Raw genomic sequence first — 19,038 nt, 5'->3', positions numbered from 1 at the left:
AGCATGTGAATTGATTTAGGCGCCTTTAAAATAATGTTATTTAATCAGTGTGTGTGTATTTGTGTGTAAGTGAGAATGGAAGAACAAATCCGCGAGTTGTTAATTAGCGTGTAGCAGGTGAGTTAGATAAGGTATGTGATATGGCCAGGAGGCATTACACGGTGAAACCAATGGCGAGAGAGAGGAATCTGTGTCATGGAAGATCTTTTCAGCCTGGCGCAAATTATTTATCTTCATTTGTGTATGCAGCGAACGATTCCAAACATCGGCTATGCAAACCTCCAATTTTGACGGTTTTTGAAGTCGTGACCATATAAGTATGTAGATGTATCGGATTCATATATATACATCCGGACTAGAAAATCGAAACTTCGCAAAAGTCACCCACTGGTTCGCCTCCAAAAATCCTTGCAGGCGAGCATTCTTGCTTGTTGTTGCCTCTATGTATGGCATATGGCATATCAGACATAATTAACTTCAATAAATATTTATCGCATCACTCAGTATTGATACGATTATATTATAAATTGTATCTATTTTTAATTTGTAAGTTACCATTCTGTACTAAACTCTTGTATTGATTAAAACGTAAATGAAGATTCTTAGAAAGACTAAGAGATATCTAACAATAACAGCAAATATAAAATATATCACGGAATCGTACGGATTTGTGTTTTCGATTTTTTTTTGTAAAATTTAATATTAAATTGGAATATGATAAGCATGTTTCGTTTAGATTTCGAGGAAAACACTATAGCAAAGAACGAGTAAATCAACTAGTAGATAATATAAGTCAGAACCTGGAAAATAAAAAGATACTGTTCAAATATGTTTAAAAAGCATTTCTAAACTAAGTAAAAGAACCAGATTGTCTCATTTTATATTATAAATGTATTCAAACCATCTCAATCTTCTCTAAATATATCTAAAAAATGAATTGGAATAAACTGATTAAAATAGTTTTTTTTATTTGACTTAACAAAGAAGTAATATATTTAAACATGCATTTACATAGATGATAAAAGTAGATAGACCCTACAGATTTAAATAAGAAGATTATCCAAGTAATAAAATTATAATTAAAGGGATTTTCATTTAATGAGATTAATATTTACGTAATAAAAATGTAATTTTACACCGAACATTGACTTTAAAACTTTGCTAGACGCGTAAATATTGTAATTACGAAGATGAACAGACATAAAATGTGTTCGGAGCATTAGATATGAAAATGTATTTACTTATTTCATTTTTTGTTGGTTCTCTTTGCATTTTAACGAGACGCAACGCACGTGCTCTGGTCGATCTTTTCACGTCCCTGCTGTTCACTTCTCTTTAGCACTCAACACTGTCGGAGCAGCCCATCTAGAATTGCGACAGAAATAATCCCACATTGCACATCGACGTGATGACCATAAAATTTAAAATACTTCAAAGAGAGGTTCGCGTGATTGCTCGGGCTTGCAATCATTTGTGTGGTTCAATTCCACCATCATCATCGTCGTCGCCGCACTAAAAATGGAATGGGATGCAATCATCAAACCAAATAAACATTTTTCACTTCCCCAGCTACTTAACGGGAAAATGTTAAACATACCTGACCTAATTTTAGAAGCACACATATTTTTTCTACGCACTTTATTTATACCTTCGTTTTTTTAAGTACTAACATTTGTTTATACAAAGTCATTAAATAAGTAAAGCTAGGAAAGAGGAAGCAGTTTTATCTACAGCATCAATAAATATCCCAATTTCAATTGCGTGTATTTAAGCTGTACTACTCTGAGTAGTAGTAGTATATATATGATTGTGTGAAAAATAAATGGAAGCAGAGAGCAAAAAAAAGAACAAACCTTCATGACTCAAAATTAATACACGCCGAAAGGAATTCCTAGAACGAATCGCCGCGAATATATTTTATCTAATTTATTTGTATTTCTCTTCGTTGTTTTTTTCTACTTCGTCTGCAATTACCGCGATTTTTGTTTGTCAGTTAACTTTTCCACAGAGATCGCTTCTCCAAATCACTTCTAAACATGCAATCTATTACGAGGCCACAGTATGTTCGATGGTCGCTTCGGATTTTATTTTTCACTTTGCTTTGCTGCACGGCAACGGAAATCCAAATAAAATAAGTAGAGGAGGAGAGACCGTCCGTTTCAATGACAAAAAGCGGACGGCAGCAAACAACAACAAATAAAAAAAAAAGTACAAAATACGCACACAGCACTCGTTGTAGGCATCATGACGAATTTGTAAATAATGTTCATTAAAAACATCTTTAATTATAATTTTTTGTTATTATTTACAATTGTATGTTGTTACTTGAAACTTATGGCAATATTTATATTTATTGAAAACATATTCGTGTTAATGCAATTGAGACAGCTACATTTTGTATTATGTTTAGATTTTATTTCTGCTTTTAAATGGGCTATAAAACTTACATTGTTTTTTTATTGCTTAAATTTAGAACTAATAACATTCGTATCGCATTGCAATAAATTGAATACTGAAGAACACTGCGTTAGATATGAGTAATGAAAAAAAAAATATATCGGTAGCTCGAATAAATGTATCCTCTTATATAAATGTATATACATACAATACATTTAATACAATCTAGTTAATCTAACAAAAAGTATATAACAGTTGCTTCACTTTCGAGTGAAGCTATTACTGCATTAAAATGTGCATTTCTCCTACAGTAGTATGTTTGTTCGATAGAGCTGAATGGTGTTTTCTGTTGATTCCGTTACGCCAACAGGTAATTAATAGGAAAAACGATGCGACTAAAATAATTTAAATAATCACCGTAAATGTAAATACACGTTCGAATTTAGATCCTCTTCCACTCGCGCCTATTATTAATGTATTTGCAGGTGATCATTTTTTTTAAATTCCCTAATGAATTTTCCAATAAATTCTCGTTTATAACTCAGCTCAGTGAGAAATTCTCGCGATTCGTTTTTATTTTACCCATTTAAGGCCGCTTAATGACGAGATGCCGCGTAATAAATTAATTATTCTTTTGTTTATACCATCCGCTGCGATGCCCTTAAACGATGACCACTCGCTGCATTCGCAGCCTTTCAACTCAAATTACAGAATCGTTCCGCCGCTTCCGTGTACTTATTCTAGTCAATTCAAAAAATGTTATCCGATATTGACATTCCTTTTTTTGCAAGAAATATTATTAGATCCAATCAAATCTGGTTTGCAAATGAGACACGAAAATATAAATAAATTCAACATTATTCATATCAGATTCTCATTTGCTATTGCATAATGAGAATTGCCAAGCCATGTACAATGTCAAAAAAACTCGCAACATAACAAACCTTCATTAAGTATATTATCAAAAGTAAGTTTATTATAACCAATAATATATGAAAATGATCTTCATTAGAATATCAGATTGAATTTAGAGTAAAACATGACACGAATTGTCTAACACAGTCATTTTCAAATGCCACAAGATGATCTTAGGTGTCCCGAAATTTGTTAAAGAACATTAATTCAATTATTTTCTTACGAAATCCAACACACAATAAGTGTACAAATAATCATAATTCAAATGTGCCGTAAGATAAAAAAAAAAGTTTGAAAAACTCTGGTCTAATAGACAATCAGATTTTACAGGTACTCAGGTAGAATAAACTAAAACTTTAATATTACATTTCATATAGAAACATGATTACCGATTAGTTAATATGAAATGGAAGTTGTGCAAACAACACCTAATAAAAAAATATATTTTAAATACCATCGATGAAAAAGAGGTAATCAAAAGATTGATAAGGAAATATAAAAATGTGTAGACAGTTAATCTGTTAGACAATAGACTAACTGGATTTTCACCGTATTGTAAATTCAACATCAATCATGAACTAATTTAATAAGCGTTTAAACATAATACGTTTTATGAGGAAACATATTTTAAATAATTTAATTTGTAATTATATATTAGAATTTCTATTAACTAGCTGGTTTCAAAAGATAAAAGAGATATAACCATATTGATAAATATTCATAACATCCAAGTCGGCGCATTTATACTTAGCAGAAAAAATCAAATCACTGTAATGTGATACTGCAATGAATAACGAAAGATTGTTTTTTTAATTCTTATGATCCTTTATACTTTCGCAATGAATGATTAATAGTTTGCATGTTGTAGTTAAAACAAATAAAAGTAACGAGAACAAGTCATTCAAAAGAATTCACGCATAATTCGATGCAATCTCGACTGTGCCTTCTGCAAATAATACTAAAAGTACAGAATTAGTCAATTAGCGCAAGCCCACCTATCATCACTATCTGCGAATGTAAATCAATTGTTTGCAAGTAATTAATTAAGTCCAAGAACAAATGCGGATTGATTATCGCGAAACAAGAGTGGGCAGCGCCTAAACTACATTATACACTGTACAACAATACTTTTGAACAGGTGTTTAAGAAAAAATATATATATGAAAGAAGGAAAGCATAATTACGCAAGAATGTTTTGTCAGGATTTTTTTCCTCTTCAATTTTTCTAAGGTCATTGTGTGTGCGTATCTATTTTTCAAATCATGTTGGTTAATCGCGATTTTTTCTTAGTTTAGAGAACGATATTTCGACGCAACCCGGATGCAAACGCCTACGTTTAAAACAATGCGCATAACAATTGACATCAGAAATCATTGTAATATTAATAAATTGCATATGGAAATTGGATTCCATTTTGTGTTGTTACAGAAATGCACATTTCGATAGAATAACAACAGATTTAACAATATCATTTTTTAATTTTATCAATCATACGGATTTTATAGAATTCAATATGATGTCATTTATTGCTAGCATTTGAATAATCATTTATTTTTAATTCTTATGTTATTACATCACTTTCATTTTATTAATTTCAACAACCGCAAATAGCAATTCCACCATATAAAGATGTAATGGCAATTGGGTAAAAATGAAGAAAGTTATTATCAATTCCAATTTTATTGGAAAGTTTTTATATAAGATTTTTTCTTATTTTCAGGGTTTATAATAAATTTAAATTTTGTTTATACTTATCATTTATATTTATTTTGAATTTATTTTTTTATTACTATGTACGCTTCTTTATAAGTTTATAAATTTAAAATATATAAAGCAAAGACCCTGGATTGATACAAGAAATGTAAACAAATAGAGTTGTTTGTGAGAACACATATTTCCAAACTTGCGTTTGGACATGTTATTTGTGATTTTTTTGTGCAAAATTTAATAACAAAAAGCAAAATCAAGTTATACATTTTTGCTGGGATGGAACGCATCGTATTTTACATTAGTTTATATTGGGAAAATTGTTTCACTACACTGTATTAATAACAATTTCTAAATTAAGAAAATTTTGAGATAATATATTACAATGATTTTTAATATTTAGTTTCCAGTTTCAAGAACATATTTTTTAATATCTTTTTATTGTTATAATATATGAAATGAATCAATTATGAAAGATTAGCAAAAATGTATTCGCACATTAATATATTTTTTTATCCGTTTCATTGTGTTGTATAGAATTGCTATACGGCGAAATAATGCATTTAATATTTAATTAATTTGCTTTGATTTGATGCTAAGATACAATACTTGTTGTCCACAGCTAATGGTCTACATAAGGTGCTACGTTCTATTTATAGAATGAATTTGGCAGATTATTCGCATCGCAGATGCAAAAAGTACTGGTTGTCAACGTTGTTTAAGTTTAAGGAGTCGACAAACATTTTACTATTCCACTGCAGCAATATTTTTGCCGTCTGCCAGCGAACGATAAAAAATGATATAAAATAAAACAAAGTGGACGTAAACAATTAAGACTGGTTGAAATAAACGAAGGGAATATCAGTTTTCTCAAAGCTTCAACGACCTTTTGAGACAACCGAAAAGGCTAACAAATAAATTTCAAAGCAATGGAAAATATGAAGGAGAAAAAAAAACGCAATTAATTAATTAAAATTTGTAGCAGTCCGGTGCTGGAATGCGTCTGTGATTTAATGAGCAATGAAATATGGCCTGCCTCGTAAACAGAGGAATATATTAAAAATGAGAAAAAAAAGAGCAACAAATGAGTAGAAAAGGAAGAAGTATATTTAAAGATTGGTATCAGAGTCCGTCCCAAGCTGTGTTCGCGGGCATCGATTAAACATTGAGCAATAACATAATTTCCTTGACGTCGCGGCCGTTTTGATTTATAGCAAATTTACGTTCAATAATTAATAATTTAATACAACAAAAAATGTCATAAAAAAGAGGAGCACATGGGAGGGAGAAAGATACTGTCCGGCCATTAATGGAAACGAGCGAAATGGACAAGGATATACCAATAATAATATTAATAAGCGATCGAGCGCCTACTCAATGCTCAAAGAGTTTAACCTACATATTCTGCCTGCTTAATTTATGCAACAAAACACTATTTTCGCTAACTGTTATTTGAATTATTACAGTCATCAAGGTAGGATATGAATGTATGTTATGGTCCGTAAACAGTAAATAAGGAAATTAATATGATTTTAAGCCTTTTAGAGCGTACTCTACTTCCGCATTAGTTTTGTTTTACTCTCTCGAAATTAAACTGCTTACGCGTAGCTTACTAACCGACCCTCAATTAGTAAGACAGTCACATTTGCCGCTAATTTTGGACGCGAAACTCAACGGTCGGAGAAATATGGAAATTTCGATAATTATAGTTTATTGGGTTACTTTACAAAATTCCGTAACGATAACAACAAATTATATAAAGTTTCAACATCGTAATAAAACGATTGATTACTGTAAAGCACCCTATATCACTATCATAGTGCAGTTTCCATATAACGCGGTATTTCTGGAAGATGATTTAAAGTTTATATGAAGAGGAGTTGATGACAATACATATTACAATTTCAATTTAAATGATGCGAAGAGGGAATTTGATTTAGGAAAATAATTAGAATTAGGTTTCCACAGAATGCGGAATAAGAATAAATCTAATTTGTACAAATTCTGAGTTTCTTATAACGCGGTACCAATTAATCGCGTTATAGGAGGGTTGACTACATTACACATTCGTATGGACAAAAGAGATGAAATAAATATTTGCCGCCTACAATTGTATAGTTAATTGAAGCCGAAAGTGCACCTCTCTACATCTATAGAGACATTATTAAGCGAAAACTCAAACTCTCATTAAATTTCTAACTTCCAGCAAAATTCCTATATAACTGTTTTAAAATCTTCCGCCAAAAACACTGTATTAACTAACTTGACCGAGGTTCCTCCAACTCCTCTTGCCATCGGAGTCGCAAGAATTCCGCCTCGACATGTCTAATCCTATGTTGATAGAACTTATCAATTTTAAAATGTCAAGAGCATTTTCATATCGTATCATATATACATGTTCACTGCTTCTTACAAATGTTATGTATTCAGATTCGGGATATGCTTCTTGGTATTCTAGGTCACGTACTGAAGTCGACAAGTGCTTTACTGCTACTAGTAGATGCGGTTCCTGACATAGCTTCCGTGGACTAGAACGCAGTGTTTATTGATATAACATATAAAGAGCTTGTACGTTCATTTCTTTTTACGAAGATAATCATTTCAAAATATTCTAATGCACAAAACGATACATTTTATCGAAATTAATAAACGCTCTGTTCTTTTGACATCTGTTTTTTTTTATCACTAGAGGACATTACGAAGACATTTTGAGCATCACGAATTAAGGGGAAATTATGTTGAATTACTCAGTGATTTTTTTGTACAGCATCCCCTGGTTGAAAAGTCACCGGCCGCCATTGGAACCTATGTATAAATTATAAATACTGAGACTCGCGAAATTGTATCACTAAGACAGGCTAAATGTATAGGGGAAGCATTTTCATGCCTTCCCATTGAACAATAAATATTTTAGATTTGTTGCCAATGTTATTACACGTCTTGCAGTTGTCCTGACTTGATGTTAAGCCAACGTGGGAATATTTATATAAAGCACAGCAGATCTTCTATTTAAGATAGCTATAGATTGAATAAGAAATACATGTATATACGTCTTAACATGCAGTTAAATATTTCTTATTTATTCTACCAATTTTTACAAAAAAAAAACTGTTAAATAATTAAACAATATCCACATTGTTCACCTATTTTACCATTGATGAGTTTACGCGTCGTGTTTATATTAATAATTAGTATGTTCTTTTAAATTTTGAATGCATGTGTATTAAACAGTAAAAAGCGATTGCGTTAGGTTGACGGAGATTAAAAAAACATGTCATCAACGGCTGGTGGTTATTTGTGAATGGTGAACGGAAATAAACTTATTTGATTTTGATTTAAAGACCACACATAGCAGTATCGGCGTTTCGTTGTTTTATGATGTTAATCGTTCGAACAACAGGATGCTGCGATCAGTCAGTTAGTCAGTCAAATGAATTGGTCGGTGAGGCCGTCGTATACATGGATTTCATCCATCATGCGTCAGGCAAGACGAACTTGATGTTCATGAAAAATATCGTGCATATAAGGAAGAAGCAGAAGAAACATACGTACGTACCAGCATTTTACAAGACTCGAAGAGTAACTGTGGTGTGGCGTAAAGTGCAAGTGTGCTTGTGCTAGTGAGTGTCTACTATGTGGTGTGGGGGTTTCTATATAGGCATTATAGAAACACCGACTTAATGTGAGGAATGTTTATAACTAGCAGAAAACAAGCACACCTTCCTGTAGTGCCAGGCCAGCAAACACACACACACTCGCATTCATACGCAGCATACAACCAACCGCACAACCAAACAATCAACCAACCAACGTTCGAATATACTTAACTCTTTTCGCTCGACCCCTCCATGCCATCAATTTATACTCGAGAGTTCGCACGAATGACTCTATTTGTTATCATTTTGCTTTATTATCAAACGCACAAATTACTGCGTCTCATTCCGATTTTTCTTTTCTTCCGCCCATTTCCACACAATACCGAACATAAAATATAGCTTAATAAATTCAGGCATAAATCAATGAATAAACAAACAAGCGTATATGACATATGTAAAAAAAATCACTGACAATTAATTTGTTCTTGTCATAAAATTTTAAATGCACACGATGCGAGTTACAAAAGTTGACAGGAAATTAAGTTATTCTTATTCAAATATTTTATTTGATGAACTTGATTTATTGCTCATTTGGACGAGCAGGTAATATATCAACTTGCTTCTAAAAAAAAGATAAGAACAAATCATTGAATTAATTATATTGACTGTGAAAATTACGGACATTTTTTTACTGTAAATAATGGGAAATCCATATGGGAGCGTTTACGGATAGTCAATCATTTTCTTTCTTTTCCTAACTATAATGGAGCTTCTTGGAGATTTCCAATGAGGGACGTTTCAATTAATCAACTATTTTAATTTTATTCATAATTTTAATTTAATATCATATATTATTATTAATATATACAAGTATTAAATATGTGTTTATTATTTTTTTCTCTGAAATTTCGAAACTTTATGTTTATATAAATCAAAAAATAAACTAATCCATTTTATATAAATATATTTATAATCTTGTCAAAGGATTATGATAATATTGTACCGATATGAGATATTGCAATATTTAGAAAATAATAATTTATTATTCTATAAAAAAACATATATTTCAATATTCAATTATTTATCAAATGCAATAATTTGAGTATATAGAACATGACCTGTTATGTTCAAATCTCTAAAAGTGATGAGAATAATCTTAAAAAAATATTTATTAGAATAACAAGTTCATTAATTCATACATTTATTTGCAAAAAAATATAAATCGTTTACTATTTTATTCAATTTTAGATTAATAATAACCACAAAATAACATAATAAGAAAATAAAAAAATTGATCTGCTTCAAAGGTCTTTCTGCTCGGGAATTATAGATTATTAATATAAATTCATTATTTTATAGAGCTCATTTCATAATTGCAGTGATTACCTTAAATTAGCGATAAATAAAAAACGCCGTCTTTTCAGCTATCGCCAAAATTTCACATGACACACAATGAAAATGGCTCTTGTCTTGTAACACTCATTAACAAAATAACACATCCGATAAGGATTAAAATGGAAGAATACATCTAGGTAGAAGATTAACCTGCAAAGGGCACATATAAACGAAGAAAACAAGGTTAATTTTACTAGTTGTTACGTGCAAGTTTAGAATGAAGCTGTTATTGTATAACATATTGTCATTCATATTGTTATTGTCATTCATATTGGTCACTATGCATATCATTTTCGAAACTGCAAGAAAAATGTAATAAATCTCCTGAAAATATTTGATATTTTTCGAATATATTCAGTGATTTAAATTTATAGAAAAGACAATATAAAGAAGAAATGGAATTATTTAAATATTATATAAATAGCGTCGTGGATCAAAATGCACCTTGAAAAATGAAATGAAAAATTTCATTAATGTTATTTACATCCGATCTCAGAGCGAGTTAGAACTAATCAACAATTCTCGTGAAAAGGAAATTATTAACAATAATAATATTCTGCGGTTTGCGGTCAGGCATTTTCTAACCGCGCTACTGAAATTATTTCCAACAAAAACAGATGTATCGGAGAACAGAGCGCTTTAATAGGGCCAACAGCGATAAATCAAAACGCACATTATAGCATACAACGCAAAACGAAATATATATATTCACAACTTTGAAATGAAACAAACGTACACCGAACAAAAGCAACCTACTTAAATTATATGTCACAAATATTAAACAGCCAACAAAAAAAAAAGCACAAAAACATTTTATTCAATTATCATTTATGAAATGTTCCAAGTATAATTTTTGTCCGTCGCTCGTTTTAATTGACCATTAGAAATTAAGTACCCAATCGTTATTACATGGGAAGATACAATAATCGCATATATATATATATATACTATATATAACTAAATAGTTGTACACGTGCACAAAGTTTTATTTTTTATATCAATCAATATAAACTTAATATTACAACAGTAAACATAATAATTTCAACTTGTACATAATATACCAGTCAATTGAAATGTTTGTTTTATGATAACATTATTTGATGGCAGATCTCCAAATCTTTATTTGCTTTTCAAATTAATACTTTATTTTTTTGAAAATATCTACATAGTTTTCAAATATCGTCCATCGAAAACTTATAATATTTAAGAAAGATAAGCGAGTATATAATTCAGGATCATTTTAGTTTAAAAATTCATGAAAATTCTTCTGTATTCTCTACTTTAATTAAATAAATGCTGTTACTTCCTTACCAAATGGTTAAATCGGGGAAGTTGTTTTTGCTGAAAGAAAAACATCTTTGATAGGAATACTTGTGTCAAATGTGTTAACATCAGTAGGATGTCCTGGAGCATTGTCTTAAGAACAAAAGAGGTTTTTCTTTAAATATACTGGTTACCTAAGAATTACCTTTAATTTAATAAAACAAATAATTCATTATTATTTCATTCATATTTTAAAGCATTTTCTAAATTTACGTATTAATTTCATTACAAATTTTAAGCATGTTTCTCGATAACAATAAAACGTACCGACGAAAGTTATAGTGTTTTTTTTTAAATATATGTTGTGCCAATGTTCTCAGTTAAAACTTGCATTATATTTAATTGTTGGATCATAATTCATTTAATATTTTGATAGCAGAAAGAGAACTCGAAAGAGAGGCTTAACGTATTTCATGCTTGAAAAGGACACGATTGATATATGCAAATTTTACGTAATTAATTAGGATTACATTAAAAGAAGCAGAAAGAGATAAACAGAAAAAATATGCGTGAGGATTCTTGAATTAATGCTGCTAAATGAGTTTTAGTAATAAGTTTGGTCTTGCATATATCGTATAATCTTTCCGACTAATTTTGTTTCGTAATCGAAATTGAATGGTGTATCTTCCTTCTACTTATTTTATTGCCGGCGTTGTTTTTGTCCCGTTCATAGAAAGAACGAGAGTTATAATTCCCTGCTTTTCACTTTATTAGGTGTAGTCGTAATATTAAATGAGTTTGAGCGTTCGAGTAGAGGATTGTGTGTGGATGCAAGTGTTGTATGTGTGTGAGTGCGAGTGTGTATAATATGTGCGAGAAGAAAATATCTATCCTATCAGAGTGTGTGTGTGCGAGTGTGTGTTTGTGTGTGAGTTTCACCGAGTGGTCAACGAACTTAATGCCACTCTATAGTCTCTACCATATGTTCAGTAGCATCCATTGTAACTCGCCTGATTGTCTAGTAGAGTCGCTATCATTGCTAAATAAAACACATGTAGCTACGTACATACCTATGCATAATGGTTTTTAATTCGCAAAGTTGCTAGAGGATCAAGAAGAGAATGAATACATATGCTGTTGCTGCTGCCGGTTTCTGCTGCTAGAATCCAAAGCCAGCCACACATCGATCTATCTATCTCTCCACAGTTTGCGAGGACAAACCAGAGATAAACTCTCGCACATACACACATACACGCATACATCCACATCTAAATTAATCTCCGATACTTTCAAACCAGATCGCTGCGTTTAGATAATCTTCCGCTTTTTACAAGAGAACGGAATTACTTTAATTAATAGCAAGGAAATTTATATGCTAATTAAGCCGCGGTCAATATTATCGGAATGCTGCGAATTATAATATTGCATATAATCTCTCTCTCCGCCACATTTTTGACCACTTGCCTCCTTTTCCTTCTCATCCTTGCCGGCTTCCTCCTTTTGTAAATTGTATTCATCATTCGGATAAATTAAAATGCATTCTTCGCAAATTACATACAGCTTAACGTTCATTAACATTTCCACTGGTTTGCGCAAGTTCTTCCCGCCGATGCAATTCCTCAATTATAAATGGTACACACTTTAATCTATCATAAAGTGTGATGATAAACATGGAAAAGCGTATAAAGCTAAAGCACATCGTGCAAGTGATTCGATAGAAAATATATTTAACAAAAAATATATAAATACGAGATTACGCCTAGAAACAAATATAATCAATATTATTCACGCACGGAGACTTCGGTCAATAGCCTTTGGCCGGACTGCAAGTATGATTATACCTCTACATTAATAAACCAATACTAATGATTATTTCCTAAATTTTATTCCTTTGAAATGAACGGAATACTATATTTTAAGTATTGTTTACTAATGTCAAGTACTGGAAAGCATTGGAAGATATTTCATCAGCACATGGTTAAAAATAGCGCCAGGAAATAGATAGGAATAGTAAATATTAAATTCTCAAAAATACACAAACACGTTGCTGATCATGTATAATTTACGCAGCGATTTTGTATTTTTAAATATAAAAATTTAGTAGACAAAAGCAAAATAAAAAGATATATACAATTCTATTAACGTCGCTACGGTCGGTCATCCCCAAACAGTATTAGTTGGGGCCAAATCAGATTTCATTTCGAGCATAATTGTTTTTTATTCATGAAAATTTGTGGTGCAATTTCAAATATCTAAATTTACTTCTAGTTTTTATTTCAGACTATATAGTCTATATAAATTTAAAATCTCATATTATTGTGTACAAGTACTACTTCATATTCTTAATCTTTACTATGTGTAATATTCTAAAAATAATGCAGAGCAATAAAAAAAAACAGAGTCAAGTATATATTACACATATCAGGCAAACTTCTAATTCTAAAACTCCGATAAAGATCAAACATAAATACAATTAGTGCAATTAATAATTAGCGTAATAGTAATTACTTTGACAACAATCATTCTGAACGTGTGTAACATGGTCTGTGAGTATTACATGATCACAAGCGGTTTGAGATTGTGGAAATTTTTAAAAATTGAAATTTGTTTTTAAAACTAAGTAATTAAACTGAACAATAGTATTAGAATATATTGTTATTTTGAAAATAATTATTAATTTTAGTACTTTTTTATTTAAAGAATATTGTAAATAGGTTGGTATTTCAAAAGGAGCAGATGTATGATATACAATATAACCAACTTTATTCTTAATGGAAAAGAGTTAGTGGATTTCGCTATCATTCTATCCCCAGGGATCACTGTACCGCAAGCGTTGGTAGCATTGATGAATAAACAACAGTTGGTAATAATAAAAATAAGAAGCAGCAAAAAAAGGCAGATAAACTGTCAAGGCATTTTAAAACGGCGTGAATTAAGTTGCATATCATTGACATATTTGTGTTTTTGTGTATGATGGATGTGAATGATTTGAAATTTGTTTTCTCTTGTTCGTGCATCAGAATTAATCGATTGTGTCTTCGGAATGAACAGCGCCCATTGTTTTAATATAACGCTCGGGCATGGAAGTGAAGCGCTTTCGATTTAATTTGCAATGCATCTGCCGTGTGCAGCATCATCGTCATCAACATCATCGTCTTCTCAATTCCCCTAACTCCACCTCTCTCCTTGAAAAACGAAGCAATAAAATCGATATTAACTAAATACAAAATAAAACTCATGCAATCCATTGAGTAATTGAATCATTTAATTTAAAAAATATATATATTATTCTATGCGCTGCATTCATCGAGTAAAAATAATTTAGGAGAAATACTGGGCTCTTATAGAACAATTTTATACTTGTCGATTCTGTTTCTCCTTCCCATGGGACCGGTCGCAATTTCACCGAGAGTGTGAGAATTTTTCAATTTCAGAGAATCTAAGAATACATCGTCTTCTCCGACCAAGAGCGGAAGTCCTCCAAACATTCTCTTCAAAAATAACAAACCTACACGGATGCATTTATTAATGTACACTACGCACAGTCTCAACAGACCAACGAAATGTTATTTATTGTCTAACATAAATTCAAAGATCTTAATTCTCATTTTTAAAAAGTAAATGTGCTAAAAATATTCACCTTAAAAATATATGTTCATTTACAGAATAATAATATTAGTATTACATTGAACAGGTGAAACTTCAACCAATTAATACTGTTATTTATATTAGATGATGCGCAAACTGCTCTTACATAATCTGTAAGCCATATTTTAGAATACGCATAAATTTTAACTTTTTTTTATTTGACATTTATCTTCGTTGGCTTAGCAGCGATGCTTGACATTTATACCTAACAATATCATTAGTTCCCCTCATTATTATGAACGTAAACAAGAAAAAATTGAAGGTAAAACTTTGCACGACAATAATAATGTGTCTTATCGAGACAAATGAAAAATATAAATTAATTATTTGATTTTTTTTTAAACACTACTAATGACGAGAGTCTAAATACATCGACACTTGTGATTGCGTAACATGAAACAAACGAGTATATGGGAAATTTGAAAAATAACGTGCTCAATACTATTTGAACTTCCGGAATTTGCAAACCGGACAATGTGAATACTATTACATCAGCATATAAAATAAACACGAATGTATTGCTTTTATTAGTTAATATTAATCGCGTCATAAATGAGTTGCTAGATTATAAACAAAACTAATTATAAATACTGCAATAACTAGCATGATGCGAATTCACTTTAGTTAAGAAAAATAAAAATGAATTCTCAAAAATGAGTTCACAAAATATGTATAAAAATATTTTATGATTTTTTTTGTTACATTTTGCGCATTCAAAAATGAAGCAAGTATACGGACTAGGCGAGGTATTTGTCTTTTAATAATAGCGAGTCATGGATAGAAATGCAATATTTTAATATTAAAAATAATAATAAATTTGTATTATTAACTATAATTATAGTATCTTTGAAATGTGTTTATCCTTAATGAAATTAAATTGTTAAATTGATTGATCAAATGAGATCAAATCACAATTAATTAAATTAGCTCACTACAATAATATAGACAATAATCAACAGTAATCAAATAATGTTCGTGCTCATTTTATTTTTTAAATACTAATTAGTTCATGACTATTTCCGGTTTTAATATTTATAGTTAAGTTATTGTGAATGTACTTTCTTTTCATGGATGGATTTTAAAAGAAAAAGTGATGGAACGGAAATTGCGTATTAGAAGGAAATTGCAGAGCGTCGCAAATGGCATTTTCAATTTCTCTTTGAAGCGTAATATAAAATTGCTCGCCGTTATTATTTCAATATCAAAATTAATGAATTGGATCGAGAGTGATTTCTATTAGCGTAACAACCGGCAGCGATGGAAAATGGCGAATTGGACGGAAGGTACACAGCTAAGAAATGATGATGATATGTGCCTTATTCACGATATTTATTTTCAGCGAGTTTCATAGCCGCGTTTGATTTATTATCCGTGGCGCGCGTGCGGTCGTAAAATAAATCACGGCACTAATAAACTAATCTCCCATTTTCTTCTGGACACGTAGGAGGTTTTTCCAATAGCATCTGAAGAGGAAGGTGAACGATTGAGGTGAGAGGTATTGTGTGGTTACATCGGTTGTACACTTCGACAACGAAGATTCCTGGAGAGGCCTTCTTCTTTTCGTCCTGTAAATTTAGATTGTGGCGAAAAAAACGATGCGGCGCGAAGTCAAGAACATGGAGAGAAAAGGTGGCGGTGGCGGCGGCGGCACCAGCAGCAGCAGAAGGACATTTATCTTTTATATAAATAGAATTGGTCGTGTCTTGCGTATCTTTCTCCGAAGCTCTCCACGTCCATACAGTGGTGAGCGCAACATAAAATTTGTTTACGTCTGTTATAAATTTTCCGAATTATACGATTATACGATTGTTATTTGCACAAGATTATAATATCTTCAACTTAATTCCTTTTATCATTTACAATTATGATTATTATTTATCAGTTGTCTACTTTTGCAGTTAAAAAATATGATATTATTTTTATTATTTAGTAATGCACCAAAACAGTTCAGTGTAATCTCTGAAAATATAAGTGTAGCCAACTGAAATAGCATTCGAGTTTATATTTTGCACAACTAAAACAAAACAAACATTCTTTACAAATGTACACAAATTTAAATATTAAAAAAAAAACTAAAATCGTTACATTTATGGTATTTGCAACTATATTTCGGTACAAAATAGAAATAAAAATATTTTCAAATACTTGTACATAAATTTGCTAAAAATAATATATATATATATATTAATTATTCACAGTCTTTCCATCCAAATATGAATGATATTAATAGTTCTACAGCTAAAACTGAAAACTATATAAATCGTAATATTATTCTTGGAGCACTACTAAAACTAATTGCGTAAAACAATTATTGGTGATTCAGTTTCCCTGAATTCATGTAAGTACTCAAAGTTTTTTTAATAAATCTCATCATCTTATTTTGTATCCATGGTAACAGTACCGTGCGGTGAATCGCACAATTTAATTCATTTATATATACCAAAAAAAAAATTCTTGTAATAAAATCAATATTCGGAACCAGGAGTCTGGTAGTGCAAAGCATATACTAAACAAACACTAAATTTAGATCAGAAATGAAACTAGAGCAATGGAAAACAACACAGTTTCACTGACTGACATGTTAAAAAAAATCATGAAAATATAAACGTGAAGTATAATTTAGATACAAAAAAATCTTACAAACATGTTTTTTTTTTTAATTTCAAGAAATCTTCATTCATATCATTTATTTTTATTTTGTTTATTATTAATTAAAAATTTATTTTTTTAAAACTTAACTAAAATTTTATTTTCAATTTAAAAATTTTTATACACTTATCGAGTATTTTAATTCCTTAATATTAATAGAATATTAATATAATAATATTAGTAGAATTAAATGCGAACAACGAGATTCAGCAAACTTTAAATAGAAAGCATGTTTAAAAAAATATAGAATTAATAATAATATTTGTGAGCGGAAAGTAATAAACATCGAAAAGCTCGAACTACTACTACTTTCTTCGGTTTGTTTAATAATAAAACATATAAAGGGGGAAATCACGTTTCAAAGTAAAAATAAGCACTAGAGGAGATAAGGGTTTTACGACAACTGAAGTATTATAATACAGTAAGTGCTCTAAAATTGAACGACGACTATAAATAAAGAAATGCTTTCCGAAAAGTTTTACAACAAATAACTTAACACTTAACGTCTATCCGTACGTCTACGGATAGACACAACTCATGTATTACTATTTACATATAATCATGAATTGTTCACATTTTAGGTTAGTAGTTTTGTTAGTTTTTTCTAATTATAATAACTTCGATATTAAAAATTAAAAATGCAGTTCGATTCGGGACACGGAGTAGTACAGACGTGTTTATAGCAGCATTGTTATAAGAAATATTTCTGTTATTTGGCATCGTTTGGAATCGAGTGTGTTTTGTGTGATCGCAGTTCTTTCTTGTGACCACGGAGCGGGAAGCAAAGGGCACCGATACATCATCTTGCCCTTCGGAGGCCACAGGTTCCAGTTGGGAGCAGGGAAAGCGGAAACGCGGAAGACCGAGAAAATAATACGCAAAAAAACTACTACAACGAAAACCAAAGATGGCAGTGCCGAGGTCTCAAAACGCCACAAGAACCTACTATTTCAACAGATAAGAAGTATTTTGCAAACAAAAAATCTCTGAATGTTTTCAAGATAAACGTGCAAACAACAAGATCGCAACTATCTAAATCAGAGGTTCCCAAACTTTTTTGTGTCGTAGACCCCTTGCCATGTTTTTCGGTTTTGGGTAGACCCCCTACTTACCTGATATTTTTTTAAAATATAAAAAAATAAAAATAAAATTTTGTATCTATTATATAAAATATACGTAACATAAAATAAACATAAACTAAGCAATAAGTAAATGTTTTTAGTGAGAAGAATGAATCTGATGCTTTAATAATAAATTATCAACATTTGGCGTCAATTTTGTAAGGTTTAATCTTAAATCTCCTCGGCTAATAATGTCCAGTCTGTTACTTTTTTTCCTTAGGAGATTGGTAACAGCGCTGAACCCCCTTTCCATTAGGTATGACGATGGAAAGGAAATTCAAAATTTCCTCGCTATATTTTTACAAGTTCAAAATGTATTGCGATCACAAAGCGAATGCCTACATCCT

At 30.7% G+C, this 19,038-nt stretch overlaps 1 protein-coding gene across 2 annotated transcripts in view; it reads right to left on the bottom strand.

Moving 5' to 3' along the window:
* Positions 1-19,038, bottom strand: part of LOC108569083 (protein outspread) — a 51,860-nt gene that overhangs the window by 18,843 nt on the left and 13,979 nt on the right. The window contains exon 1 of one of the 2 annotated variants that reach the window (XM_017930500.1): positions 8,576-8,827. The exons of the other annotated variant lie outside the window; for it this stretch is intronic. Within the exon in view, the coding sequence (XP_017785989.1) occupies positions 8,576-8,581 (6 nt within the window). The 5' untranslated portion in view covers positions 8,582-8,827. Of the gene's footprint in view, positions 1-8,575; positions 8,828-19,038 lie in introns of those variants that run through there. 2 annotated transcript variants of the gene reach the window in all.

This window comes from Nicrophorus vespilloides, unplaced genomic scaffold (assembly GCF_001412225.1).
Source record: "Nicrophorus vespilloides isolate i.1.1-1 unplaced genomic scaffold, Nicve_v1.0, whole genome shotgun sequence".
NCBI lineage: Eukaryota > Metazoa > Arthropoda > Insecta > Coleoptera > Silphidae > Nicrophorus > Nicrophorus vespilloides.
This window is presented reverse-complemented; position numbering and strand designations above follow the sequence as displayed.